Below are 27,907 nucleotides of genomic sequence, written 5' to 3' on the forward strand. Positions count from 1 at the left end.
CAGTGCAATGACAAAGTGTTACGCGAAGGAGCGCTCGATTTGTTGAGATGATAAATAAAGGCTGCACTGAACAGGGATTTCTTCACAGAAAACGTGTTGTAGTTATAAGCGGTATTAATGAGCATTTTGTAACAGAAGTTGTAGGTTTTTTCAGGGATGATCAGTATTGCATGTTTGTAATAATGCAATTAACTTTGAATCGAAGACGCAAATTGTGATATGACATTATGAATGTGCTACATTACCAAATTATGGATCTTTAGGAACATGCTATTTTCAAGAAAGTATGGGGTAAGGGGTGGAATGCAAAAACAAAACTTAAAAGTGTAAATTTCTCAATCTTTGTTCTGTTTTTGTATGTCATTTATCGTTTTCTTTTATAAGTGTAAGAATTGGCGGGAAAAATTCAGGTCACGTGACCCTCGTGACCCCTAGAAAAATAGAAGAACTTTCAGGTATATGGACAGTAAGAGTTTAGGTATATTAGAGCTGTATTGTTAATGCTGTTATTTAAAATGTGGAAGCAGTCCATGGAACTAAACCATTAAACTTCCTATAAGGTTGGATGGATGCTCCGCCCAACTAGTATTGTTTTTTTCAGACTCTGGCGGATGGGGTTGGTAAAAAATGCGGACCCCTTAATCTGGAGTCCGTACTGGACAGCGTTCTGGCCCTCCTTATTTTTTCTTATCGAAAATACGGGCTCTATTTAGTGAGTGGGCAGAATGCGAAGAAACAGTGAATTCACGCAGTGTTGTGAGTGATATTATGGAATAATGAGAAGTTTGTCTATTATTTCATTTATCATTAAACAAAAAGTCTCCAACAGTGTTCACGGATTCATTCATTGATCTGCATGTCTTGTTACTTTAACGAATTGCCACTTCCCTTTGATATACACTTCTGTGCTTTGCGGAGGTCGATAAAAATTTTTCCTTGTAAGCTGAACGAGCGCTTCCCGTTAAGGTTATGGTTGAGGCATCAATTCATTTTTTGCAAGCTTCACTGATATGGTATAGGAGAAGGATATTAGGAAAAAGTGGAAATAAGCTGTGGTAATAAAACTGTATGGAACTGTATTTACAATTCACAATTTTAAGTAGAAGATTATGCACTTGTTTGAGCCGGTCTAGGTTCAAGGACATGCGGACTATAGCTGCCACTAACTTTTTTCCGGTAATCTCGTTAATGGTAATTGATAACTTAGAAGTAAGTTGGTGACTGGTAACTCTATTTGTCAATGTTTTGTTAACTTAAAAGCTAATGTTTAAACAATTGTCAATTGAGTTTAGTTTTCGTACATAGCTATCCGAACAACTCCTCGATACTTCTAATCTTTGCGCTGTCTGCGCTGATCGTACAAAGAAAGAATTTCGTTTATGAGAAGTTTTGGTTTTTTCAGCAGAGAAAGAAAAATGATCTTCAGATAAAAATGTTTGGTTTGTGGGATATTGCTAACTATGCTAAAAGTGTTGTACAGAAATACTAAACGCGATAGAGTGCTGTTACAGTAAAGTCCTAGTAGCGGGTGTCTGGAAAAGGCGAATAGCGAATAGCGAATAGTTTCAAATACCGAACAGCGAACCGAACAGCGAATAGTCTCGAATAGCGAATAGTGCGAATAATTGCGAGCAGTCTCTAATAGTAGTGTATTGTGGCAAACAGTGGCAAATATTGGCATATAGTAACAAATAGGGTACCCAGTATCTCGCTGCTAACCTTGTAGCGACTTAGGATGGGTTTTTTTTCCGCTAAAAAGCACAGATGCTTATAGTCAGTATTTGGTACTTTTGGCGACTGTTCGCCACTATTGGCACTATTTGAGAGTATTGGTACTATTCGGAACTATTCGCTATTCGCTACTATTTGCTTTGCTATTTGGGTTTTCAAGACACCCTTTGAGTAGGCGTTCACAAAAAGGACTCCAGTTAGCAGAATAAAGGGAAAGGGATACTAGGCGATGAGTAACTAAATTATAATTAATAACTAAGTGCAATGGGGAACTAAAGCAAACATTCTTTTTCAGAATGGAGAGTTTGACTTTGAATGATGACCAGGTGGAGGAGTAAGTGGTAATTCTTGTTAACAATGATGAACGTGCCCTGGCAAACTAACCTTGAGAAAAGGCCAAAAAGATGTGATTCTATACAGGGTGAAATAGAACAGAAACATAGAACAGAAAATAAAAAGTGCTTGTATTCATTTCAATTTATTGAGAAACGTTTTCTTAATACTGTTTGAATGAAATGAATAACACTCTAGTAAAAGCAAGGGATTAATGTTTTGTAGAAGTACTAAGTGTAGCACTATATTACAACCAGCAAAGGGCAAGAACAGTACATGCTAGTTATCTACAATTAGGGGATGAGTAGCTAAATAACTTAGTAACTGCACTGAAGGCATATCAGACTTTGTGTTTAATTTTTGGACAATGGCACACCGTTTATGGGCATTTTTTATTGTTTGCAGCTTGAAAGGCGCTATTGTTTCTAGAACAAAGAACCGACTCTCAGCCAATTTCCGAGCGCGAGATTCAAAATCTTCGCTGACGACCAGATGCTGACAATATCACCCTTCTCGTGGTGGGGTAGGGGAAATGTCGCTCAGTACAGCGACATTTTTCCGGGGTACGGAAGGGAAAATTTGTTACATGAAGCGCGGGCTGTAGAAGTTATTTCTTTCTTGTTGCAAACCGGCGAACGCCAACGTTCAGAAACGCACGCTTAAATTGCCAGGGTGTGTATTTTAAAATACAAATGAAAAAGCGAAAAATAAACTGCAAGTAAAACCCAGTCATCGGCAAAGAAAAGTGAAGCGAAGAAATAAGCCTTTTTTTCTGGTCTGTTTAATGCTCTGCAATAGGCCAGCCGCTAGTAAGCCAAACACGCTGCGTGGAAAGTAGCCTACTTGCAGCGACGAACTGCCGTAGTTTCCGCCACTATCAATTATGTTCGAAATATCAGTAAACTCTTGGGAGGGTTAAATTGTCATGATAAAATTATTGAATGTCTTTAAGTATAAGAAAACAAAAGCGCCTTTCGTGTTATTTAAAAACACAATTGCGCTATTAGTGCTGTTACTCCCCCAGTTCAAACTAATCGATTTTTACTCTTTCCAAACATATTAAAGTTTATAATTAGTCAATCTAAGAAATGGTGACAGGATTCTTGGGGAATTTAGTTACCAAACACTTTCATTGCATTAGTTCCACTAAAGTATTCATAACTTGAACGCTTTCGTGGCTAGTTGTGTATTGTTTTATCGTCTTTGTCTCTTAATCGTCAACAAACCATTAATTGACAAAAACTTTACTTTCCATGTAGAAGCGCGTGCCGCTAACCATTGTCAGGTCTTGTGCACAACATGAATAAAGTTCTAATGAAGACCTCTATTCAGCTTGTTCTCCGAATTGGTTATTTAAAAAAGTTACCGGCGTATAACATGTTTTGAGTGCAGCTGAGCGTCTTTGAAATTCGCGCTTAGTTGACACCATTGTTTTCTTGTTGTCATGAATGGTCATTGAGTTCTAGTTATTCTAATGAGGTAAATGGTTATAGAGACGCGTGCTTGACAACAATCATTTCGCTATTGTCACTTGACAACAACCATTTCGCTCGTGTTTAGATCGTCGAAAAAAAAGTTTTCTAGGCAATGTTTTCCAAGTTTAAGATAGAGAAGGCGCCAAACGTCCTCTACAAACGCGGACCGAGGCATTTTGAGGTAGAGCAGTCTGCTATCTCTTTGCCACTCCTTGAGGCGTACGACCAGCATATTCGCCAACTGCAACGCCAACTGAAACGGAAAAAGGTGCGAAAATCGCACCTTTTGTCTTGTCTTCAACAACGATATTTACTTGCTTCAATAGGCCAAAAAACAAAAATCGAGCGTTGTGTCTTCACTGTATTTTTTTTCTTTTCTCTTCTGAGTTTTGAGTTTCTGAGTTTTCTGAGACCAAAAAAGAAAAATCGAGCGGTGATGATAAAGATTTTTGTTTCAGAATTTTTGGCCAACCGGAGAAAAAAATCACTGAAACGGAAAAAGGTGCGAAATCGCACGTTTTGTTTTGCCTTCAACAACGATGTTTACTCGCTTCAATAGACCAGAAAACAAAAATCAAGCGGTGTGTCTTCACTGTATTGTTTTTTTCTTTTCTGAGTTTTTTTTAGCAGTCGAGCAATCAATGAGCGAACAGCGAAATCATTTAAACGTGGAAAGGTGCAAAAGGTAAACTTTTCTTCTTGCCGATCGACAACAGTTCTGTTTTCGTTTATGGTTTTCGTAGATCCATGCGCAATTGGTTAAATAACTATTAAGCCATGCACGAAGTAAATTTAAAGAGAAACCGTTCTCATCGCTTCCAGCTACTGACCGCCGCTTGCTTGCTAAAACACGGATAATACAAGCTATATTCTAAGTATCAATTATTTTAATTAACGACTTAAATAAAAGTAAAGTTCAGTTAGGCTGAGCTAGTAAGGCCGAAACATGCGCGCGCGGTATTACAAAAGTTTAGTCAAAGCTGTTGACGTGCTCTTGAAATTTACTGACCCACCCCCGAATGGTTTGTCTTTGTTTTCCCAAGTAGGTTACCCTTAGGGAAAATATGTCATCAGTGACAATTTGCCGACTAAATCCGATATGACCCGAGTATAATTTCGTGAAACCGGACGAAAAATCCCTAAGGAACAGACAACAAAAGGCTCATTGTCTTAAAAAAATTAAACATAAACAATAGGCAAAGCTTGATACGGAACTAAAACAAAGATTTCTTTTCAGGATGGAACGGCAGGCAACGGATATGCAAGAAGTTAGTAAAAATTGAGTTGCACCATATTTCCCTACAAGAGGCAGTTGTTCCCATTATGTGCTACGAGGAGATGTTGTGAGCTGTTAGAAGAAGGAGCTTGGAAAGAGCGGTTTCTTTAAGATCTTTAGGCAACATTTGTCTTAATTAAACAAATAGTGAAATTTTCCTCCAACTTCGGGCTTTACTTATTTTGGAAGCGAAGGAGGGGGAGTGTTGGTAGTAGTTATTTTTGAATCTTTACATTTTATCTACACTTTGTCCGTGATTGCACCTAGGTCTGCCTATGGGGATGTGTTAGCGATTAAAAAGGCGCTGTATGAAATTGTAGTCATTGTGTTAGGGACAGTTGATAACCTTGTGAGGAGTGTAAAAGTTTATGGAGATTGACCAATTTGTTTGGGTGTAAATTGTGGGTTTTAAGATGCTAGAGAAAGAAATGTAATGGGCAATATACAGCGCATGGTCTCCATTTCCGTTACGAAAATTATAAATAACTTAAAAATTGTGACAATCTCAGGGCAGGATAGGGAGTAGACTTGGCAGGGAGGAGGGGTAAGAGTTGGGGTGGGGGGGTGGAACGGTGAGATATGTTTCAGTCTGCCTTAACGAACTCTTTAACAGAACAACTCATCCAATCCTTTCCTTAGCTCTTTATCTTGTTTTTATCGACTGAATTCACGTGCCCCACCAATTGCAATGAGTTCGATGGGTTTGGCGGAACGTGAGCCGAGTAAACAAGAAATATCTTAAAGACTAATTTTTGTACTGATGTACTTGTATTTTAATTTTTTTACCGTTTATCCCCAGGACGCCAATGACGGTTTGCGGCCTGCCTTACCCGAGGTAATTGCCTCGTTGAGGGTAATTAAGATTACTCGAGAAAAAGTGGGTGAGTCTTGGCTGTGTCTACTGAGATGATGAAGCAATTCTTTTCTCTCTTTTCACCTCTTTCAATTAATAATTTGCTTCAAAATTTAAGAGTTCTGGACACAGTCCTGTCATTTTGTGTTTATTAAATAAGTGTACTAACAATCTTGATTGATCTGTATGTTTGCGTTTACAATATTTCTGTAGTCACTTGTATGGGTTAGTGAAATAAGCAATTTTTTTCTGTGTCATTTGATGGTAAATTTGCGTACTTTAAAAGTAAAGTTGTAGAAGGATGTTTTTATTTGACTATTTCACTGATATTTTTTGGTTAAATTACCTACAGCTCTTATGGTATCCTGTACCATTTGTCTCGTTGAATTTGGGGAAGGTGAGGAGGTCAATGAACTACCTTGTGGTCATCCATTTCACAACGAGTGCATCAGCACATGGTTGAAAATGGTAAATGCAATAATATTTGCGTAATTAACAGACAGACAGGCAGATTGACAAACAGACAGGCAATTTATTTCAACACGGTATGTCTTCAATAGCAAAGAATTAAATTATAAAGATAATTATTAATCCGAAGAGTTGTTCAGTAAAGTTTTTAATTGTAACATTTCCTGACTGACTGACTGACCGTGAGCCATTAAGTTAGTTTTATTTGTAGCCTTAAACTTTTTTCTTGATAGGAAAATACAGTCTATTTTGTGCATTCTCGTGTAAACAAATGAGGCGAAATACAACCCTTTGGCAGATAATCAACAGACTATTAGAACGTAGTTTGAGTTTCCTTGGCACTGAGCGAGGATTCATGTGAAGAAAGTAGTTTTGATAAGGCACACTGAAGGGGGGAGGCTGAACTTTGTGGCAACTAAAAGTTGATTAAACTCTTTGGACTTTTGTTGTCAATACAGTATATGTTGTGTCGCTGATCTAGCGGGAGCATGTTTTCTTAAAATTCCTGATAGAGGCCTTTTTTTGTGCAATGTAGTGGAAAAAAAGTTGAAGTACTAGACAGGGTAAAATTTCTGATTGCTGCAAATTCAATATCTATAAGGGGGAGAGTTGTATTTAAGATTAAAGATACTTTCTTTTCTTTGTAGCATGCCACTTGTCCAATGTGCCGCGACGAATTGCCGCAATAAAGAAATAGTGAAATCATTGTAAATAATTATTGTAAATAATTATTGTAAATAATGTTAGTATTGCAAGTTTTGTTAGTATAGTTAAATTGTAAGTTATGTTAACATTGTAAGTACTAGGTAATTTTTGTATGTAATGTAATGTAAGTTATTGCATTAATCAGAAAAAAAAACTGTACATTTAATTTCAACTGTAGTTTAGGAAGTTAGTTAAAAATGAAAGTATTAGAGGTAAAGTGCTATTTTTTTCAGCCATCACTTTTTTTGAATGTTAGATGGTGTCGCTTTCACTTGTATACGTAGCAGCTGCCTAAGAAGTGAAAAGAAGTTACATTATGGTTTGTTCAAACTCAAATAGTAGAAAAAAGTGTTTTATACTGAATGAACAAAATGGTATAAATTTTAGTTGCAGATGAGATCTTAAAGATGCCATTTTTTTGTAAAGTCTGTTGAATTCAAAAATCAAATTATTATATTTATTAGCATTTCTTGTTTGCCATCTTCTTTGTTATCATCAGCAGAGATTGTTACTGATCTTTTTTTAAAACTTTACGGTGCCCATTACATTTTTTCGTGTCACCTCCCCACTAGGTAAAACAATTGCATATTTCGCACTTGTTTTGGTTGCACACTACGCCATCTGCAGGTATATGTTTACAGTTGAATTTTAGGATAATTTTCAACAGATAACAGCAAGTCAGCCTAGTGATATGCTACTATTTTGGAATTCCTGGTTTAAGTACAAGTTCATTAAACTTGATTTGCTCAAAGTATGAAAATTTTGCTTTCAATTTAGTCGTGTACCAGGTAGCATAGTTGATTGCTTCACTGTTCACCGTAGCGTATGTGTGGTGCTTAAACCATACCTTGCCTGATGTGCAGAACATGTGCGTACTAACGAAAGTACACATTGTCTTTAAAAGCATCATAGTTATGAAAAAAGATAATTTAATCTAATATACTAGTACATTTACCTTATCCCAGTACAGATGGTGGTTTTTGATCTTTTGATAGAGTTTCTTAATGGCCTATAGATAATAGATAAAATATAGTGCATGTTTACTAGAGAGCTGATATATGCTAAATTAATGTATCAATATTGTTTGATATTGAAAAATATAAAATATATAATGTGCAGTGTTTTTCATTTTGAGTTGATATGTATCTAATACTTGAAGTAAATGGATTGAATTAAACAAATTAATGTTCTTACCTTTTTGCATTCTCCAGATATAAGTTTATTCTCTACAGGATCATCTGTTGAAGTCTGTTGTATAACAGTATCAAACTGTTAATTAAAAGTGATGATTATTTGGGTATGGCATGGTATAGAAAAAAGAAAATGATTACATTGAAAGTATTTACTAAAAAGTTTTTTTTAATATTTACCATTTTCCACAAGGGTTCCATGGAATCAAATATGTTTGTGATATTGACTACATGATTTTTTGCCCATGTATAATCGGCCGCTATGATGTTATCTAAAAAATAAATGTTGACATCATTTAGCTGTAAGTGTCAGTAAGCTACTATTAATTGTTGCATCTACTTAGCAGATGGTAAATGGTATATATTGAGAACTTTGCAGTTTTGGAAAATACATAGAAGTTAACATATTTCATCAATGAAGTAAGTTAATTTTGCAGACGTTATTTTCACATCTAGTCCTTTTGATATTTCATCTGTGTTTGTGTGGTGGAGTTGAGAATAGTTAATTTTTCAACTTATGGCAAGTGTACAGTAATGTATTCTATGTCTATTACTGTTCTGACTGTTTGAAATGCCTGAAATGTAGCCAATAATTATTTTTGTCAAATATGACAGTTTAGATGTAGTGCTAATTTTGTTACTTTGATTTTTTTTTTTTTCACAAAATGTACTCATGGAAAATATTAGACTTGAGCTTAAAGCTACTTCATGGTTGTTGAATTATTTCATTGGTAACTATCAATAGTTAGTGTTTTAATGTTTAATTACCTCGTAACACCTTGTGTGAGATGTAATCTAAAACACAAATTCAAAGTAAAGTTAATTTTCTTACAGTTCTGAGTTTATAGTACTGCTAGTCACAAGAAACTTTACTATCGATTAGAATTTATTATTTTGCAATTAAAAATTGTTAAAAGTTATAGTCATAGATTTTATACTTACAAGGTTTTGACATGTGCCTTGGAGTGTTACGTTTTTGGTGTCTGTACTGTTTTTCTGAAATAAAGTTAATGTTGATATTAGTAAATTTGTGCGCTTTTGTGCTACAGTTCTGATTAGTCATGGTTTATATGCTTGCAGGGAATTTTTGAATAAAAGATGATATATTTCTATTCTTTAGTGTTTGGCAAAGCTGAGCTTATGCATTTTGTAAATCTTTCCAGTTTAACATAGTAGTTTGGAGAGCCATTCCTTCATGACTTTTCAATGGCCTTCCCTGGGGTTACAGTGACAATGGGTACTATGTGGAATTGTGTAGTGTGTTGTTCCAGTAATGTCCATATTTGTGCCACAGAAGGGATTTGAAATTCTTGGCCCAAGGAGGGTTCTTGAGGGTAAAGAGTTTAAGAAAATTTATGAAGCATAATTGAAAGTATTACAATGTTGGGCTTGGGTTGTGATGAAACATTTCTTTCATGGGAGGTGTATTGATAATATACAGAACTATATACAGTAATGTTTAGAAGCCAATTTTCAACATGTAAAGTTGAAAAATATCTGTATTATTTGATTTCTGTAGATTTTATTGAAAACAACAGATGTACTTACGCTGGTGTCGTGTTGTCATCTGGGCATCATGATCTAAAACAAGAACAGTAATTTATGCTGCTGTTACTTGTACTTAAAATTGTAGGTTGTGCAATAGTCCATATTTGTGCCACAGAAGGGATTTGAAATTCTTGGTGCAAGGAGGGTTCTTGAGGGGTACAGAGTTTAAGAAAATTTATGAAGCATAATTGAAAGTATTACAATGTTGGGCTTGGGTTGTGATGAAACATTTCTTTCATGGGAGGTGTATTGATAATATACAGAACTATATACAGTAATGTTTAGAAGCCAATTTTCAACATGTAAAGTTGAAAAATATCTGTATTATTTGATTTCTGTAGATTTTATTGAAAACAACAGATGTACTTACGCTGGTGTCGTGTTGTCATCTGGGCATCATGATCTAAAACAAGAACAGTAATTTATGCTGCTGTTACTTGTACTTAAAATTGTAGGTTGTGCAATGTTGAGTTTTAGATATAGTTTAACAAAATGGTCAAAATTAATTACAAAAATTGATACATATTTTAATTGAAGGTTTTGTCTGTTTTGTCATATTAGAAATGATGTTGCAGGTATTCTTGCACTTTAATATATTAGGTATTGATTTTCTCTTGTGGTTCTGAGTTGCAAATTAGTCTCACTTTACATTTATGGAGGTGAAAATGGGTATTATTGTGAACTATGACGAATCCTTTTTATTACTTGTGAAATGTGAAATCGCTATATTTTTCTTTTAGAATTGTTATTTGTATATTAGCTATTAATTGTTATTTTCTAAAATGCATTGTTTTGTTTTCCACGAAGCTTGAAGTGCCAATATTATTTTTTTTGTGAATTGTTTATGTGTCCTTTTTTGTAAAATTTGATCTATAGCTTGCTCCCTGAAAAGGCCTACTGTGGAACCTTAAGTCGGCATAACTTAAGGCGTCTTTGGGCGATTTAAGGCACCTTTAGGCTCTCAGGCAAAATTGGCAAGAAAAGCATTGCGACTTTAGGCAACTTAAGGTAATTTTAGGCAACTTAAGGCGAGTTAAGGCAACTTACTTGAGGAGACCTTATTTCACTTGGGTGATATAAATTTAAACTTAGCAACAGTCTTTCCATATATCTTTTCCAATAACCCAGTATTGTACCAATACTGGTATATAATTAAGTCACCACAGTCTCAAATATCCAAGGTCGGGTTGTTCAAAGCCTAATTAAACTAACCCAGGATTAGAGAGAATTTTTATTACTTTCAGTTTTGTAACTTTTTGTTCTAGTTTTCTGTTTATGTAGTTTGTCTTTTAGTTTTGAGTTGATTCATTTTAAAACTACACAACTATAAGGAGTGAAAGATATTTCTACACACAAAAAAAATATTATCTGAGTTAGCGCTACCCAGCTTTTGAACAACCCGGGCCAGATTTCAAACCATTAAAAAATAAATACTATTAAAGAAAGAATTACCACAACACTGGTTAGCTCAGTTGGTAGAGCTTCGGACTACCGTGTGAGAGTTCTCGGGTTCGAGTCCCAGACCGGACCAACACTCAGGGTTTTAAAATAACTGAGGAAAATATGTTGCGTTTGCAATGACATCTGCAAATGGTTAGATATTCTAGTCTTCTCGGATAAGGACGATAAACCGTAGCCCCGTCTCCTGCATCTTCACTGTTATGGTCAGCAGGGGACGTTAAAGAACCCACACACTCATCGTAAAGAGCAGGTCACGAAGTTCCCGGTGTTTGTGGTGTGGTCTTTGCCCATTGTGCTGCTGAAATGCTCGGAGACATTAGCTGTTAAAGCTTCTCTACAATGCGAGGGTAAATAAAGTATACATACTACTACTTATCTGATATTTCTTGCATCTCCAGTGTCAATTTTAGTCCTTTTCGGGGACCCAATCGATTTGATGCTCTCTTGCCTCACTGAGTCAAAATATTCCAATACCATAGTGAGTACCGCATGCTAAGTTGTTTCGTAAGGACACTTCTTGTCAAATTTCACTAACTACTTGTGAAGTTCCAGAAAACTTTGATGACCCTGGCAGTTTACACCGTGAATCGAATCTTTTTAGAAGGTTTTGTTGATCAGACCAGCAGGAAATACATCTGCCAAGTTTCACTAGTTTCCACGTGACAAATTACAAATGCTCAGAACTTTGAACATTTTCACAATTAAATACTAGAAATTGTTACATCGATATTAGGCACAGTGGTTTCCGCCATTTTGATTTTCCCAGTAACCCTTGTGCCGATAACTGGTTTCCATACTCCAAAGAGACGAGACATCTGTGCCACGAAAATATGAATTTTCTTGCTAAGTGTTCGGGTGATTTCAAATCACCCGATAATAAATTTCTGTATTCAAATTTTGGAGAGTATTAGTTTGGCGATTTGTTTTCTTTCTGGTTTTTTGTTAGTCGCGTGAGAACGAGTAGCTCACGTGAGGTCGTGTAGACTTTAGTCACGGGGCCAAACTAAGGCACGTGTTCCAAACAGTAGTCTGGCGGCCATGTTTACTGAGAGTTGATCGCAAGGGTTATGTTAGATTTCGATAGTAACAGTAGTAACAGTAAGCGTAGTCCATGTAAAGTGTATAAGATAATGTGAATAGCTGGCTTTATCAAATGTACGAAAAGGATAGATAAACTTTACTTTGCAAGTTGGTTCTTCAATTACGAAATTCACAAGTTCACAGTTGGTTTGAGTTGGTCGAATGTGGAATCAAATGCAAATAATGATTTTTGCTGGAGAAATGGGCCACTTTTGTCACTTTTTTACACTGGGTAAGTAAAGTATTTAAAGTGTAGACTCAGTTTGGTTCAATTGAATTTGGATGACAATATTTTTACTGCTCAGTGTAAAAGTGACTAGAAAGAATTAAGCCTTAACCCAGGAATATCTTTCTATTTTTTGCTTTTCTCGTTAATGATTTGGAACACCTCTCACTGTTGTTGTTTATTAATTATAGACTGTAAGTCTTTGGAAGATTGGATTCAATAATATTGTGCAAAAATTAATAAGCTTAAATGAAATTATTGCAGTATAGTTATTTGTTGTATCTTTCCATATTTAATATATTTTGTTATGATAACGCAGAGTGTCATCTTGTTTATTAATTCTTTCACAACGAAATACACGAAAAAAAAAAAAAAACTTAATAGAAATAAAAAGGCATCTGTGAAACAGTATAGATGAGATTGTCATTCCTATTTAATTATTGTCCACATGTAGAAATTATTCCTGCTAACATTAGGGGCTAGAGAGGTGCAGGACTATAATAATATTAGATTTTCTATGTATAAGGCAACTACGACTATGAGGCATAATACAGTAATTGTTGGGTTCTTGTCCTCTTAAAGGACCCTAGTCAGCCCTTGCTATTTTTGAGGCCATCAATATTATTGATATTACAGGTAAAGTCTTGCTGCTTTACTGTAAGTTGTGTCCCTGATAGTATGTCCCTTTATCTTTAGTAGTTTCACAGTGATTTTCTTTACTTTAACATGCTATGAATAAAACATAAAAGCTAACCTCTTGAGGTAAACCTATTGAAGTTACCTCTGGTGCACCCTGCACCCTGCCCCCCCCCCCCCCCCCCCCGTTCTGTAACCATCACGCATTTATACATCTGGGTGAGGAGAGACACTATAAGAGTGCAAACACAATGTCGTGATCTCCAATAGGGGTCCATTGCACCAGCCATTGGGTGATCATGCCTCCTCCTTCATATAGGGTTAGAGTGTACTTTATCCAAACATGACAGTTACAAGTTTGATAACTTTCTAGACGGGCAATTTGAGTGTGTTGAAACCTTTTTGACATTGCATAACCACTAGCAACTTAAGGCGACTTAGGAAGACTCAAGGCGACTTAAGGCAAGTTAAGGTTACTTTAAGCGACTTAAGGCCCCAGAGTAGGCCTTTGTAAGCTCCTTTGTTTATGTTGATATAATCAGCTGTGTTACTGTTAGATGTTACCCTCTCCAATAAAGTCTACTCACTCACTTATTGTCTCACTTACTCAATTTAAGCATTGTAATTTCAAATAAATACTTACATTCTTCATTGTAACTTTCAGGATTCACTGAGTCTGTAATTATAGACAAAATTGTTTCTTGTTTTAATAACAGATTGCTTTGGTCTTTTTTTAGCTTGAAAGATCTTCTAGTCAAGATTAATTGCTGTCATGCAAGTCATATTAAATGATGCCAATTACACAAGAAAGCTGTACAGTCACAATTATAATACCGCAAAATTTTGCAGTTCTTGGAAAATTTGGCGTTTATTGTCAATGCTTGCAAGATTTTGGCGGGTTTGGTTGCTTGTACTTCGGAATATTGTCATAAGTGCTTAACAGCTTCATTTGGGAAAGTGCTTGTTGTTCAGAAAGCCAAGTTTCATCAGTGTTTGTGCTTTCTGAAAAAAGTTTTTGATACGCTTGGCCAGAACATTTGATTCCTTTACATACTCCTTTGTTGGTGGTTGAATCACAATTTAGAGAAACTGTTTCAATTTGGAATAGCATTACTATGGGTGTAAAATGGGTATAAAATTTTCTACATGTACAAGATAACAGTTTCATAACTTAATTTGCAAAAAGAATATTAAAGGTCTTACAAAACTTGATGATGGCTGGCTGTAGTTGTTCATCTTCACCTGTAATATTTGAGAAGATCATTAAAAAGAGACTGGTTATCGGTTGAAGGGTGGCTTTGTTATTGCATTTACTAGGGGAGGGAGGGATATGTTGAAATTCTCTTGATTTTCCCCTTTGTACAGCATACTCTCTTACTCTGTTTTAGTTTGTCATTCATTGCTTGGTGACTGTTGAAGGTATATTATTTAAAGTATAATGCTTTTTATCCAAGCATAAGAATGAGGGACATTATCAGCTATTAATTTGCAGCAACTATCTTTCCTGCAATATAATGATGGGATCTTTGCTGTGAGACTAAGTGATGCATTGCTGTTTAAAGGTTATTTGATTATAAAGTGTAATTGATTCTTATTTATATTTACCTCGTATCCTAGTAATGTGTTGCTGCAGAGAATACTTATACGCTACTGTTGAAGGATAGTTTTCATTTTAATTGTCTTTTTTGTGTTTCTGTAAATTGAGTCTTTAAATATAAGGTAGAAAATGTAGAATCATAAGTGACGCCTTGCTTTTTCTAGTAGAGGCGGTGTATTGTTCTCCTTCACTTGTGATATTGAGAAGATCATTAAAAAGAGACTGGTTATTAGTTGGTGGGGTGGCTTTGTTAATGCAGTTATCAGGGGGAGGGGGGCATGTTGAAATTTTTTTTATTTTTCCCTTTGTACATCAATATTCTGTTACTCTGTTTTCGTTTGTCAATCATTACTTGGTTACTGTTGAATGTATATTATTTAAATATATTTGTTTTTACTCTAGCATAAGAATCAGTGACGAACAGCTATTTGTACCAACTGTCTTTCCCTCAATATAGTGAGGAGTTCTAATTGCTGTGGGATCAACTGATGGATTGCTTTTTAAAAGTTGCTTGATTGTGTAATTAATTCTTATTTATTTTGACCTCATATCTTAAGTAATGTGGTGCTATAGAGAATATTTATATTCTACGCTTGAAGAATAGTTTTCATTTTAATTGTCTTTTTTGTCTCTCTATAAATTGAGTCTTTAAATATAAGATAGAGAAAGTATAATCATGACTGAAGGTTAGCTTGCTCTCCAGCAAAGGCAGTGTATTGCTATTTGTTGTCTTATTACAGTAAAGTACATAGTAAAGAGGTGCAGTCAACAGAATTCCAGACAATAGTCTAAAGGAATAGTTTTAGCTTCTATATGTACTTAATTGGACAAAATGTCCATATACTCTTTCCACAGAAGAAATTGGAAATTCCAGAGGGTGAAAGGGTTTTCAAATGCTTAAAACTTTAAGGAAATGTATAAAGCTTAATTAGAATTTGCAGAAGGATGGGGGGTTTTATGAAAAATTCTTTCTGTAGTGAAATTTGAATAATCTATGGAACTACACATGATTTTGCTTTTGTGTGTGGTATGTTATAGGAACAAGTTGGTTCTAAGGCACATCATTTAAGTATCTGCATTTTAACAAAGAAAACTTCATAAAGCCAATTGAATGATAGGTTTTAAGTTTGCTTTGTTACAAGAAAATATAAGATGAGATATGGCTGATTTTATTGACTTGATTTTAATTTCACTTGCCACTTAAATATTCAATTATGAGCACATTGCCTTTAATAAGACTGCATAGTGTCAGCAGGAAAAAACACTATTAACAAGGGCTCTGAGCTTCAAATAAGTGATTAGCCAGCCCTCATCTCATCAAAAAAAAAATAAATAAATGAATAAAAATAATGAGAAAGTGCACAAGAGGAGTATTGGGATTACGAATTATGGGATTAAAATTTGCTAAGTAGCAATAACAAGAGTAAACGTTTGTTAGAATTTTAGACAAACTTTTCATGAACACTTAGACTTCTGTTTTAATAAATCTTCATGCATACCATGTTTTGTGAAAAATTAGTTTACTACATCTTGAAAAAGGTGACATTTTAATTACTGCCTAGTTTCAAATAACGCAATGGAGGAGGTAGTAACTGTGATCATGGAGGTAGTGGTTTTAAAACGAGGGCGTTTGATTTACACTTTGATAAGCTTGACCTTTGCAAATTTTGTTGTTACCAACTTTCCCCATCGATTCCAAGTAGAAAATATATATCAATGTGTGTATGGAGATTATTGCAACTTTCATTTCTATTTTTCTTGACTGGAATTTTTTTGCCATCAACTCGCAATTTGCATTATAGACGGTAGTATTCTGTATCTAGCAGAACATATCAGCGTTAAGTTGCGATTCAAACTTCTTTTCGTTGCTTTTCTCTCTTTTCGCAAGAGTTTTTGTGCTAATCTCAGTTCGCAAGTGAACATTTGCGCGGTTTCGGTTCCTAAGCCTAAATGAGATACTCAGTTACCGAAAATCAATCTTACTGCGAAGGCCTGGAAGAAAGCCGTACCGGAACTTCAAATGTACAGGGTAGGTTTTTACGAGAAGAACAAATTAAGGCGCAAAGTTGAAGCCAGAATTCTTTTTCACTTTCTAAACAATTAAAGTCAAAAAAAAACTTAAGAATATGAAAACAAATAAAACTAAGATTACAGTGATTAATTTGGTTGGAGAATGGTTTTATTGGTTACATGTAGCATGCGCTCAAATATAAAGCACAAAACAATTTCAAGAAATCTTCTCTTTTCTCAATCAGGCGGCAACGAGCTAATCTAATTATTCCTGTTTAAGTTGTAAAAGTAACTTGAAAAAAAAAGTAACAAAGCAAATAAATAATTGGAACTATCCAATGCAATTGGGTCTAAAAAGTTCATAGGGCGATAATAACTTTGCGATTATAATTGCCATTGTTTATTCGTAATAGGGCAATCGAATTTTTTTATCAAGAAAGCAGTTTAAAATATAATAAAACGGAATACTTACGATCATCCAATGGCGCAAAAACTAGAATAAAATGTGAAAAGAAATAAAAGTAAGATTAAGGGAACTTGACATGTACCAAAATAAACGCAAAATGATATCTGGTTCTTATGTAATCTTGGGGCGAGAAAACTGATGTTATAAACTCCTTACAAAGTTTTTCAAAACGCAGCTTGAAAACAAAAAAAAGAGTAAGTTTGTAAGAATATAAATGATATGTACTTACAAGTGCTTTCTTCCGCAATGGGAACTTCGTGTGGCACTGAAAAGTTTCATAGAGATAAAGGTTTTAACTTTAAGATGAAGTTGAGCAATCAAATCTTCACGTAAGTAAAGCAAAGAAGTTTAAAATAGAAAACTAAAGATAAAATACGTACACTCGTCTGAATTAATCTTTATGTTGATTTGCTGTTGATCTAGAAGACAAATATACATTTTAACACCATTAGAAATTATCTTGGCTAACGGAGCAACATCGGTTTGCTAACGACGATTGTCATATTTAGAGAAAAAGTAATACGGTTTACTTCATTAAAGTGCCCTAGTGCGAAGAAACTTTAAATTTGCACTGCATTCATTTTGCCAGGTGTAAATTTCTTGACAAACGCAGCTTTAAACTTACCCATCTTAATAAAACGTAGAAAAACAATTAACTGAACTTGCAGCGCAATGTTACAATGGCGCAAAACAAGCAGGGTGTTGGCGTTTTATACAGGAATGCTAAACGATGTCATTGTGTTGCATAAAAAGACGTTATTGGTTCTGAGATGTTTGAGTGACAAAAACGTAGATTGGCTGTTGCGTTTGCTCTTTGGCTTGAGGCGGGGCTAAAAAAGCACCCTGGGGCCGAGATTGGAGATAGGCCCTTTGCAGAACACACTACTTTATTAATCATAAAAATCAAGTAATTGAATTATCCACTACGGATCTACCGTAGAACCATTTTAAAATTTTAGCTTGAGTTTCAATTCAAACGCAGAGACAAGTCTCTTGTCTTATAATATATCAAAGTTACAAAAAAGAGGAAACCTTTACCTTTAGAACAATGTAAAGACAAGAAGATCTGTTAGATCTTATAACCGCGCTTTTAAAATTTAACTGTTTTCTTAGTACTACAGTCGCAACGCAGTGCATATTCCAAAGCAATCTTTGATGATTCATTGATTACTGTAGACATCACAGCACTTGATCAACATAAACTCTATTATCGCACCATCAGTCGTAGCCGTTGTGACATCTCCGATGACGTAATAGTCTTAATCTGGAAGTTTCTTCGGGATATGTATGGGCATGAAGATACGAACACTATTACAAACCGCTTTCTTTCTTTAAAGTCACGATTAAATTTAATTGTTTTTTTCCCTTGAGTTAAGGGTTAGCAAAGAAGTCACACGAGTCACATAATTCAAGAATTGCGTTATCTACGGCTATCTTTAGTACGGTGGTTAATTCCCTATCAATGACGTAATCTTGCACGTTCTGACACGTTCTTCGCTTGGCTTCCAAACATTTAATTTTCTTTCCGATCTATGAACTCGCTGCGATGAAACAGTCAAAGGATTTACTTCATTTACCTAAAACCGCAAGAAATACTCGCAAAATTACAAATAAATTAATGACCGTCGCTTCTGCCGAAATAAACTTGCAAAGTAAACACGATCTTATTTGTCACGTAGCGAAAGTGAAAGCTGCAACGTCAGCGCATTCCATGGCTGACGTAATACCTTTTTTCAGCGTATTTATTATTCCCTTTAAATCCATCGCTTTGATAAAGCGAAAAGAAAATATATTTTACCCACAAAAAAGAAAACAATATCCGTAAAATTGTTCGTGTGTTTATGTTTTAACAGCTTCTGGCGGAAAAACATCACACGTTGCGTGACTCAAAGTTTGGCCGAGCGGAGGTCTGCGTCTGGTCACCGACAAAAAAAATACAAAAAAAAATAATAAACCACGGGTAAACCTAGAACCGCGCTCGGCCCATGGCCGCGCGGTTAAAAAGGCAAGTAACACCAACAGAAAGAGACGGTTGTTTAGGGTTTCCATTTTGTATTAACTATGTCAACCAATTTCACTGGATGACTGAAAATTAAAACCTACAAAGGCATCTTTATATCCAATTTGGCAACAGTGAACAGCAACCTTATTGGCTTATGGTTTGATAAATATTGCAAAATTTTCATTTATAGCAAAGTGAGTGCTGATTATCCTCTACTTATTTTGTTTACCTTTTTGTAGCCCTTTATCTTTTTGAGATCATTTCGCTATGTTAACAATGCATTTTTCTCTTCGTTGCATTTGAATCTAAATTTATGTTATCAGTCCCCAGAGTGGTTACTGATGTTTTTTAAAGTTATTTTAACTTTGTTTTTGGCGCTGTTTTCCAAGTATATATGTTATCTTTGAATGCATTAGTTAGGCTCCATTGGAAAATTTTTACTATTTTCTTTTCCCGTCTACTTTTTCTTGATAACATAACTACATAACCGGCAACACGTTTTGTCAAGGCAACAATTTTCATATTCTTATCTTTATCTTTCTTGATATTGTTGTTACAGCATCAGTATAGCTCTGACGTGCATTGCTCTATCGGCTGTGTATTATTTTTGTGCGCTAACACCTCTTCTCGGTTGTCTAGTGGTCTCTTCTGTTTTCCAGTAAAAGTATTAGCACGCTTTTTTTTGTTGTTTTTTTTCTAACTAGGTTTGCACCCTATGATTGTCGCTATCAGGATGTGATAAAAAATGTCTTTTTTCGTTTTTTTATACTTTCTGCTAACCACATTTCTTACTTCTTAAGAATAACAATTTTAAGGAAATTTCTCGTTTAATCTAGCAGATCTAAAATGACGCAAGTATTTTTTGTATCTTTTCTACTGTATGCGCCATTGTCTGTTTTTGTATGTACATCATATTTCCATTTAAGGAGTTGTTTATGCACTTGTTCAAACATGCAGCCTACATGTTCTGTTTCTCCATTGCGTCTTCGCATGTCTCCATTTCTATCTGTAAACATTTTGCTATGTCCTTACGTGCAGCCAAGGACTGTTATAACAGAAGTGTATTTTTTTATACTCAAGCTTTTTTTTATTATCTTGAGGCAGATGTACTTTGCTACGAAATAAGAAGTTTTCAAAACCTCCCCTGTTGATTCCATCTCGTTTCAAATGGGACGGGTTGTTATCAGGCCAACTGACCACTTTGACATAGCTATAATTATTCATTTTTAAAATAAGTGGATTTTTCGGCAACTTTCAAGTCCAGTTACGAGTAGAAAAGTCTATTTTTCTGTGGGGACTTTTTTACTTCTTTGTTCTCTGGGAAAATGACTTTATGCACACTTTTTTAAAGAGCGCATTTGGAAAAAAAACTATTTTGTGATATACCTCTTTCAGTTATTGTTGCAGTTGTATGTTGCCTATTGTTCAAAAAATTAGGTCTTATCTCTATGTCACTAAACTGTGGCTAGTATTGTTTATCGATCAATTAATGCAATTGATCACACAGGAACTTCTTGTTCTTACTGAGGTCCCTTTATTTTCTACACTGTGACAGGGATGTTTGCAAAAAAAAAAAAACAGTTGAGAGCAAGGAAGATAACATCAAAGTGAAATAAAGCATTATCTACCTTATTCGCCGGGCAGGCTTCATTTATCGACTGGCCAAGATTCTCCGTTATCTTTGGACTTCATTTCCGACATGAGGCAACTTGAGACTATGCTACATGAGCTGTGTAGGATGTTAATCTTACTTTCAGTGTAGTTGTCTATAACTAGTCATTTTGCTTCGCTTCTTTTACTTCTCACTTAAGCCATTCGTTTAGCGTTAAATGTCGAACCGTACTATTAAAGCTTTATTTTATTGGTCTCAGGCATATGTACTTTGCTACCTTACTGGCTTGTGGTTTGATAAATATTGCAAGAATTTTCATATATATCCACCACTTGAGTGCTGATTATCCTCCAATTATTTTGTTAACCTTTTTGTAGTTTTTTATCTTTTTGAGATCATTTCTGTACGTTTACAATACATTCCTCTCTTCACTGCATTTCAATCTAAATTTATATTATCAATTCCTATAGTGGTTACTGAATGAGGTTAGCCTTGTTTTTGGCACTTTTTCCAAGTAGATATATTATTTTCGATTGCATTAGTCAGACTCCATTGGAAAATGCTTATTCTTTTCTTTTTCCATCTACTTTCTTATGATAACATAACATCATGAGCGGCTACACGTTTTATGAAGGCAACTGTATCCCTATCTTTCTTGATCTTGCTACTTACATCATTTGTCTACGTTTCTCATGTATTGTTCCACGGATTGTGTAATTATTTTTGTGTGCTAACACCTATTCCCGGTTGTATAGTGAGCTCTATTGTTTTTTAGCAAAGTTATTAGCACGCTTCTTTTTGTTTTTTTCTAACTAGGTCTGCCCTCTATGATTGTCGCTGTAACGATCTAATAAAAAATATGCTTTTTTTTCTTCTTTTTTTTATACTTTCTCTTATCAACATTTCTTACTTCTTAAGAATAACAATTTTAAAGAAATTCTATCCTTTAGTCCAGTAGGTCTAAAATGACGCCAAGTATTCCTTGTATCTTTTCCGTTGTATGCGCCATTGTCTAGTTCGTTTGTGCACATCATATTTCCTTTTAAGGAGTTGTTTATGCATTTGTTCAAATGTGTCGCCTACATATTCTGTTTCTCCATTGCGTCTTCGCATGTCTCCATTTCTATCTGTAAACATTTTGCTATGTTTTTATGTGCAATCAAGGACTGTTACAACAGAACTATATTTTTTTATACTGAAACTTTATTTCATTATTTTGAGGCAGACGTACACTGCTACAAGATAACGAAATTTATCAAACCTCCCCTGTTGATACCATCTCGTTTTAAATGGGACGGGTTGTTATCAGGCCAACTGACTGCTTTGACATAGCTATAATTATTCATTTTTAAAATAAGTGGATGTTTCGGCAACTATCAAAGTCCAGTTATATGTAAAAAAGTCTATTTTTCTGTGGGGACTATAACTAAGGCTGTCCGCATGTTTCTACGATGTTAATTTCTAAGTCTTTTTCATTTCTTTGTTTTCTGGGACAATGACTTTATGCATACTTTTTTAAAGAGCGCATTTCAAAAAGAAAGAATATTTTGTGACTTACCTTTTTCAGTTATTGTTGCAATTGTATATCGGCTATTGTTCAAAAAATTATTTCTTATCTTGATATCAAAGAAGTGTGGCTAGAACTGTTTACCCATCAATTTTCCCAATTGATCACACAGGAACTTTTGTTCTTGTTGGGGTCCTTTTATGTTTGACAGTACAATAGGAACGTTTGTAAGAAAAAAGAAATCAGTTGAGAGCAAGAAAGATAACATAAAAGTTAAATAAAGCATCACATATCTTAGTTGTCACGCAGGCTTCATTTCCGGAATGGACAAGATTCTTCGTTATCTTTGGACTTCATTTCCGGCATGAAGCAACTACAGACTATACTATGTAGGATGCTAATCCTATTCCCAGGGTCGAAGGTCGTTTTCTATAACTATCCATTTGGCTTCGGTTCTTCTACTTTTCACTAAGGCATTTGTTTAGTTTTAAATAGCGAACTGTATATATTCAACACAAGAACAATTTTCAACAGTTTATTAAACATTATGCATTTCAGTGATATTACAATATTTTTCACTAATGAATTATTTCTTACACTTTCAAAAACGGAAACAATTTCTAGACGATAAACAATATTGGGTATTCTACAAATCAATCTCTTAACTTGCTATACACATATCTTATAGCATTAAGTTTCAACAAAGTAAGATTCAGCAAGGAAATGCTTTTCCATTTCTTTACGTTGCAAAGCAATAACTTTTACAACTCCTTGCTAACCTAAATAAAACAACAGGCAATGTTACTTTATCTTATTTGCTATATAAAATCGAAGACACCAGTTTACTTTTAGTGTTGAAAGTTATTTTCAACTCGCGCGCTGCCAAAAATGCAGCGATAATCTCAGAATTTGTGGGATTTTCCACATTAATTTTGTTGTAAGATTCTGCTTGTTCATTATACAACTTAATGAAAGATTCCACTTGATCTTGAAGAACCCTTAAAAGAACGTTGTGTTCTCCGCCAATGAATACCCCTACACTGAAGTGTGTTTCATCTGCAGCTGTCTTGATTTGACTTAACCCACAAGAATCACAAATACTTAGATCTGACTGAAGATTGCTCAGTCTACGGTGACAACTGTTGCAAACTGCATAGCGTTGAATTTCTTGCACCCCAGCAATTCGATTGACAGTTATAGTATTCAGTGAAAGAGACTCTTCATTTTCCATTAGCTGTGGAACAACTATCATATTCCGCACATCCGATTTCACTGTAGTAATGATGGTGTCAAAATTACTTGATAAATATTTCTCTCCTTGGAATGAGCGAACTCTTGCATTGACAATTTCGTATACTTGCCCTTCTTGGACTAAGGGGATATTTTTGTCCCATAAAGTAAGTTTAATTGCACTGGTGTCGTCCGCTATATTACAATCCAATTTCATTACTGACCGCTCCTGAACCTTAACTTCACTCTGCTCTGATCTGATATGTACTTTCCCGATAACTGAAACTAAAGTGAAATCTGAAATATTATCGATTTCACTGATTTTTATAAATCGTTTTGAAGGTGCCTGGTGATCAAATGGGCACTCTGAAATACTCTCAATTTTAGTACGTTTATTAATGACAATTGTCATGTCGTTGCTATTTTGCAATGACCTTTTCAATGAATAGTTGGAGAGCCTAACACTCTTTTGCGTTTCGTCTTTTTGCTTCACCTGATTATAGAGACTCTTATCAAAGCACACTCCATCGCAGAAACCATTTGTACTTTGAAACTTAAAGTTGAAATATGTATAATTATTGCGGCTCGGCTTTACTGGTGAAGTATCATGAATATATCCAGAGATCGGAACTTTCTTTAGATGATCACATTCCTTTGCGTCTCCATCAAACTGTTTATTCAGTTGACCTTCACTAAAAGATGCTACAAAAAAGAGAATAAGATTTCGTATCATTCCTTTACTAGCTGTTTTAAAACTTGCATATTCTAAAGTGCTGGCAGTCTTTGATGTTTTAACCATTTGTCTTAAAGAAATTGAGCTAAATTGTTCCACACTCCCCAATCATTCTAGGCCTATCAGCGGATTAAGTTATTACTTTAGCATAATTGACTAAAATGACTATTTGCCAGCACATTTGGTAATCACGATTTTTGGTAATGTCATTAGTTGTTAGGCTAAGGCCTGTAGCTATTAACGGCATCTGGGATATTAAAGTTTTACATTATGATGTAGACGGAAAATAACACAATTCTGACATTCTGTACCATCAGTTAACGCTGACGTTTCTCCAGTGCAGAAAGAGTAGTCATGAGATATCAATCTTTCATCTCTCTTTTCTTTAGTTTCACCTGTAACAAAGCAATGATAGCAGTTCACCTTGAATACAAATCAAAGTGGCTGTGACCCACTGAACTTGGAAAATAATACTGAAACGGTATTATGGGGCACTTGAGCCTTCTGTACCTAATTATATAGGTAACCGTTTTCCAAGTAAATTCTTATGTGCACGTAGTACAGTGTGATCAGTGCTTACTCGCTACGCGAGAATCTACGAATTCCAATCCTGTTAAAATAAATCATTTGTTTCAGACGATTGCTTTGGAACTTACAATATCGCGTAGGTTTGTCAATGAAAAACCACTAATACTTTTCCTGAATAGAATCACTAAGTCAAGAACCATAAGTTTTTTCCTTACTGTGGAAAATTCGTTACACCTTCAATTTCTATATCTCAAAAATAATTAACATGACACGCTGCAAGAAACTTTAAAATGGCCTTACACTGCTCATGTTCGAAACCCGGCGGGGAAATAACAATATGTAAGATCGGGGATGCTCGTCGTCTCGATTGCAAACCAAGGATTCTGATCTACGCTCTAATTTAATTTCTGTTTTCAGGCTAGATTTCCCTCATCTCTCCAGTACCCGAGTTGGATCTACAACTGCGCGAGGAATCCTTTATTGAACAGTGGCTAATAATCGAACTTATTCCGTGTAATGAAGCTCAGGCAACGTCCACATTAGTCTCCGTCGGGAGTTAAATTGTAATTTTCCGAAGAGCATTTCTTGCCTTTTCATATGAGAGTTCCCCGCTTCGGGTTTCCACATGTCTAATGGGAAGTGAGTCAAGGAGTAAAGGAGTGAAGGAGTGATGCAGTGAAACCGTTTCACCACCGCAACTTGGAAAATAATAAACATATTCCGAGTTAAAAACTACCTTTAATGCTTCTTGCCAAGTCACAGCCGGACTAAAACTAAATAAGATTTAGTATCATTCTTTTACTGGCTGTTTCAAAACCTGCATGATCTAAAGAGGTGGCAGCCTTTGATCTTGTAAATATTTGTATTGAACAAATTGAGCTGAATTGTTACAACCTGCTGAGCCTTTTTCTAGACCATCAGTGGATTGACTTATTACTTATTTAGCATAATTTACTACAATGACTATTTTCCGGTACATTTGGTAATGATGGTCCTGTATAAAGCCATTAGTTGTTAACCCGAAGCCTGTAATTATTAACGGCTTTTGGTAGATTAAAGTTTCAGTTCACCATGTAGACGCAAAATAACATAGTTGTGACATTTGGTACCTTCATTTTGTCCAGTGCAAAAAGAGTCGTCAATGGATTTCAAAGTTTCATCTTTTTTTTCTTCAGTTTCGCCTGTAAAAAAAAAAAAGAAATCCCAGTAAACACTGTTTACAAGTCGAGTCAAACGGTTATTTATTACAACATCCGAAATGTTTAAATACAACATCGGTAGAGCAATCCAACCAGCTTATTTTAAAAAGCAAAAAGATAATAAGTATGTAAGGAAAATTTAGTAATTCAGAAACCATCGACGGACAGAAATAACATTTCACTCACCTGTAGATTTTGACGTTCCTGTTTCACTAAAAGAATTTTCAGTATTGGCAGTAAAGATTTCCTGTTGTTTAATTTGCTGCTTTTGTTTGCCTAGTAAAGCAAAAATAAAGGTTATTATTTTTACCATTTTTCTCGCAAGATGCTGCTATTTCTACCGCTTATCTCTTTTAATTTACAACTGAAAGTGACAACAACAAACCTGTGTTTGAAACTCTTTCCTCCACGGTACTACTACTTTTCCTTAAACATTTACTCTTACTAAAGTCTTTCCTTTCTGCAATAGAGAAAATAAATTATAAAAATATAGTCTATTTTAATATAGTTCCCCAGTTTCGGCTGTCCCTTACCTTTCGACATCTTCACAGCAAGAAACAATTATGCACTGATGGAAGAGAATTGTAACCACTATTCACCTCGCGTTACTCCACTGCACTGTTCAACAACATCATACGTGAGCTATTTAACTAAACTATTGCACCATCAACATGTAAACTATTGCACCATCATTTAACAATAACTAGCTGTCAATTAAATGTTACAACAAAACATACTGTTGCACTATCATTGTGTAATCGATACTTACTTGACTAATATTTTTATAATTCATGATTTCTTGTTAATTACAGCAAAAATTTCAAAGTTTCGAAGTTTTTCTTGGCATATATTTTTGCTAACATCCCACTCGACTAACCCCCACTCCCTCCCCCACTGAGCCAAAAAGCTTTGCCCATCCCTCGGTCCACTCTCAAGTCGGACAACACTCTTAAACATTCCTGGTGTTACATTATGACAATCATCACAGTCAGCAGTTATTCCCCACTCGGTGAAACCAAGTCCACCGCAGTGTTTTAAATTTTTAGAAGTCTTTTCCAACTGCTTTAAAAGGAACAAAATGTTTCAAATTTACTCGATAGAAACAATTGCATACCTAAAGAAAGCACACAAAGACTCTGTGGAAAACTTCCGTGGAACAAAGGATTTTTAAATATTTGTAGACTACGAGTAATCCCTCTTTCGCTTAGTCCGTCGTGCGTGATGCGAAAGAAATTCGCGAGAAAAAAATGGCCCCGCGAAATCCTGGGGGCTAGGAGCGCGCGAAAGGAGGGACTACCTCCAAAGCCCAAGAGTTTGCCCTTTCACGGCCGAGTGATTTTTCGGTGTAGGATTTCTCATCTTGACGTCCTCGTATTATCGCCTGTTATCAATAGCCCCAGGAGATCTGAGTAAAATTGCTCTACTCTACTCTTCAAGTAGCCAAGCAAAAACGTATGCCGTGAGAAGTATATCTTCGTTCAGTGTTCCTTCAGCGAAACTGCCAAAGAAGTTTTAAAAAGAAGACGGCGAAAGAGGCCTCTTGTAACGATTTTCGCTGCGTCTAAAAGTTATTGCGAAAATTTGAACAGAGTTTCAACCGAGAATTTATTTATATTATACACTATACATTATACATAGGAGATCATCCAACTGCGGTGAAATGTTTGCCGATAGCATCGGAAAATTTCAGGTGAATGTTCGGTTTCAAGTAAGAAGCCGGTTCAATCTTTCAAATGGACGGCAGAAAAAGGCCAAGCTCAGTGAATTTATAGTCGCTGACTTAGACGATGCTGTTGAGCGGCGAAATCACTAACACGCTCGCAGTCGAGTTGGAGGCAGAAAGCTTTGCCAAACAAAACACTGGATAAATTTAAATCTTTCCAAAGCCTGGTGGCAGATTCGCAAGAACATCAGGGCTTGCGAAGCTCGAATCCAACGCTTCGATTTGCTCTGGTACCGTTTCGATTTGCTCCGGTTCCAAAACATTCCTGCAAGACGTCACAGGTATCTCGAATGTTGACAACACGTTGTCAACGCTCCT

At 35.4% G+C, this 27,907-nt stretch overlaps 4 protein-coding genes across 4 annotated transcripts in view; 1 reads left to right on the forward strand and 3 right to left on the reverse strand.

The window, feature by feature from the left end:
* The first annotated feature begins 5,504 nt into the window (after nt 1–5,504).
* On the forward strand, nt 5,505–8,034 carry LOC149109648 (E3 ubiquitin-protein ligase RNF181-like). Its single transcript, XM_089293511.1, has 3 exons — nt 5,505–5,696; nt 6,021–6,136; nt 6,784–8,034. Exons 1-3 carry the CDS (start codon nt 5,576–5,578, stop codon nt 6,823–6,825), a joined length of 279 nt encoding a protein of 92 aa, XP_089149637.1. The 5' UTR covers nt 5,505–5,575; the 3' UTR covers nt 6,826–8,034.
* Nucleotides 6,181–11,440, reverse strand: LOC149109649 (uncharacterized; the record flags this gene model as incomplete). The annotated part of the gene is made up of 9 exons (XM_089293734.1): nt 6,181–7,132; nt 7,797–7,850; nt 8,036–8,089; nt 8,212–8,303; nt 8,800–8,826; nt 8,974–9,027; nt 9,580–9,612; nt 9,950–9,982; nt 11,407–11,440. Coding segments are annotated over 9 exons (420 nt in total), but the record flags the coding sequence as incomplete, so codon positions are not given.
* A 2,444-nt stretch (nt 11,441–13,884) lies between these two features.
* LOC149109650 (uncharacterized) lies at nt 13,885–26,409 on the reverse strand. Its single transcript, XM_089293735.1, has 8 exons — nt 26,400–26,409; nt 26,252–26,326; nt 26,053–26,142; nt 25,777–25,848; nt 17,436–17,474; nt 17,285–17,320; nt 17,062–17,082; nt 13,885–14,224 (listed from the first exon to the last, which is right to left on the reverse strand). Exons 1-8 carry the CDS (start codon nt 26,407–26,409, stop codon nt 14,154–14,156), a joined length of 414 nt encoding a protein of 137 aa, XP_089149861.1. The 3' UTR covers nt 13,885–14,153.
* Nucleotides 22,698–27,907, reverse strand: part of LOC149109651 (uncharacterized) — a 143,795-nt gene continuing 138,585 nt past the window's right edge. Inside the window, exon 2 of the mRNA XM_089293509.1 lies at nt 22,698–24,534. Within this exon, the coding sequence (XP_089149635.1) occupies nt 22,988–24,205 (1,218 nt within the window). The 5' untranslated portion in view covers nt 24,206–24,534 and the 3' untranslated portion in view covers nt 22,698–22,987. The remainder of the gene's footprint in view (nt 24,535–27,907) is intronic.

This window comes from Orbicella faveolata, unplaced genomic scaffold (assembly GCF_042242905.1).
Source record: "Orbicella faveolata isolate gen_17 unplaced genomic scaffold, um_ofav_v1 contig_25, whole genome shotgun sequence".
NCBI lineage: Eukaryota > Metazoa > Cnidaria > Anthozoa > Scleractinia > Merulinidae > Orbicella > Orbicella faveolata.

Excerpts from the sequence above, each read along its gene's own strand:
- LOC149109650 (XM_089293735.1), bottom strand. Across the intron at positions 25,849-26,052 it reads AGGAACGTCAAAATCTACAG|GCGAAACTGAAGAAAAAAAA; the intron begins GTGAGTGAAATG and ends TTTTTTTTACAG. Across the intron at positions 17,321-17,435 it reads AAAGATTAATTCAGACGAGT|TGCCACACGAAGTTCCCATT; the intron begins GTACGTATTTTA and ends GAAACTTTTCAG.
- LOC149109648 (XM_089293511.1), top strand. The coding sequence starts at position 5,576 with ATGTACTTGTATTTTAATTTTTTTACCGTTTATCCCCAGGACGCCAAT. Across the intron at positions 5,697-6,020 it reads GATTACTCGAGAAAAAGTGG|CTCTTATGGTATCCTGTACC; the intron begins GTGAGTCTTGGC and ends AATTACCTACAG. Across the intron at positions 6,137-6,783 it reads TCAGCACATGGTTGAAAATG|CATGCCACTTGTCCAATGTG; the intron begins GTAAATGCAATA and ends TTTTCTTTGTAG.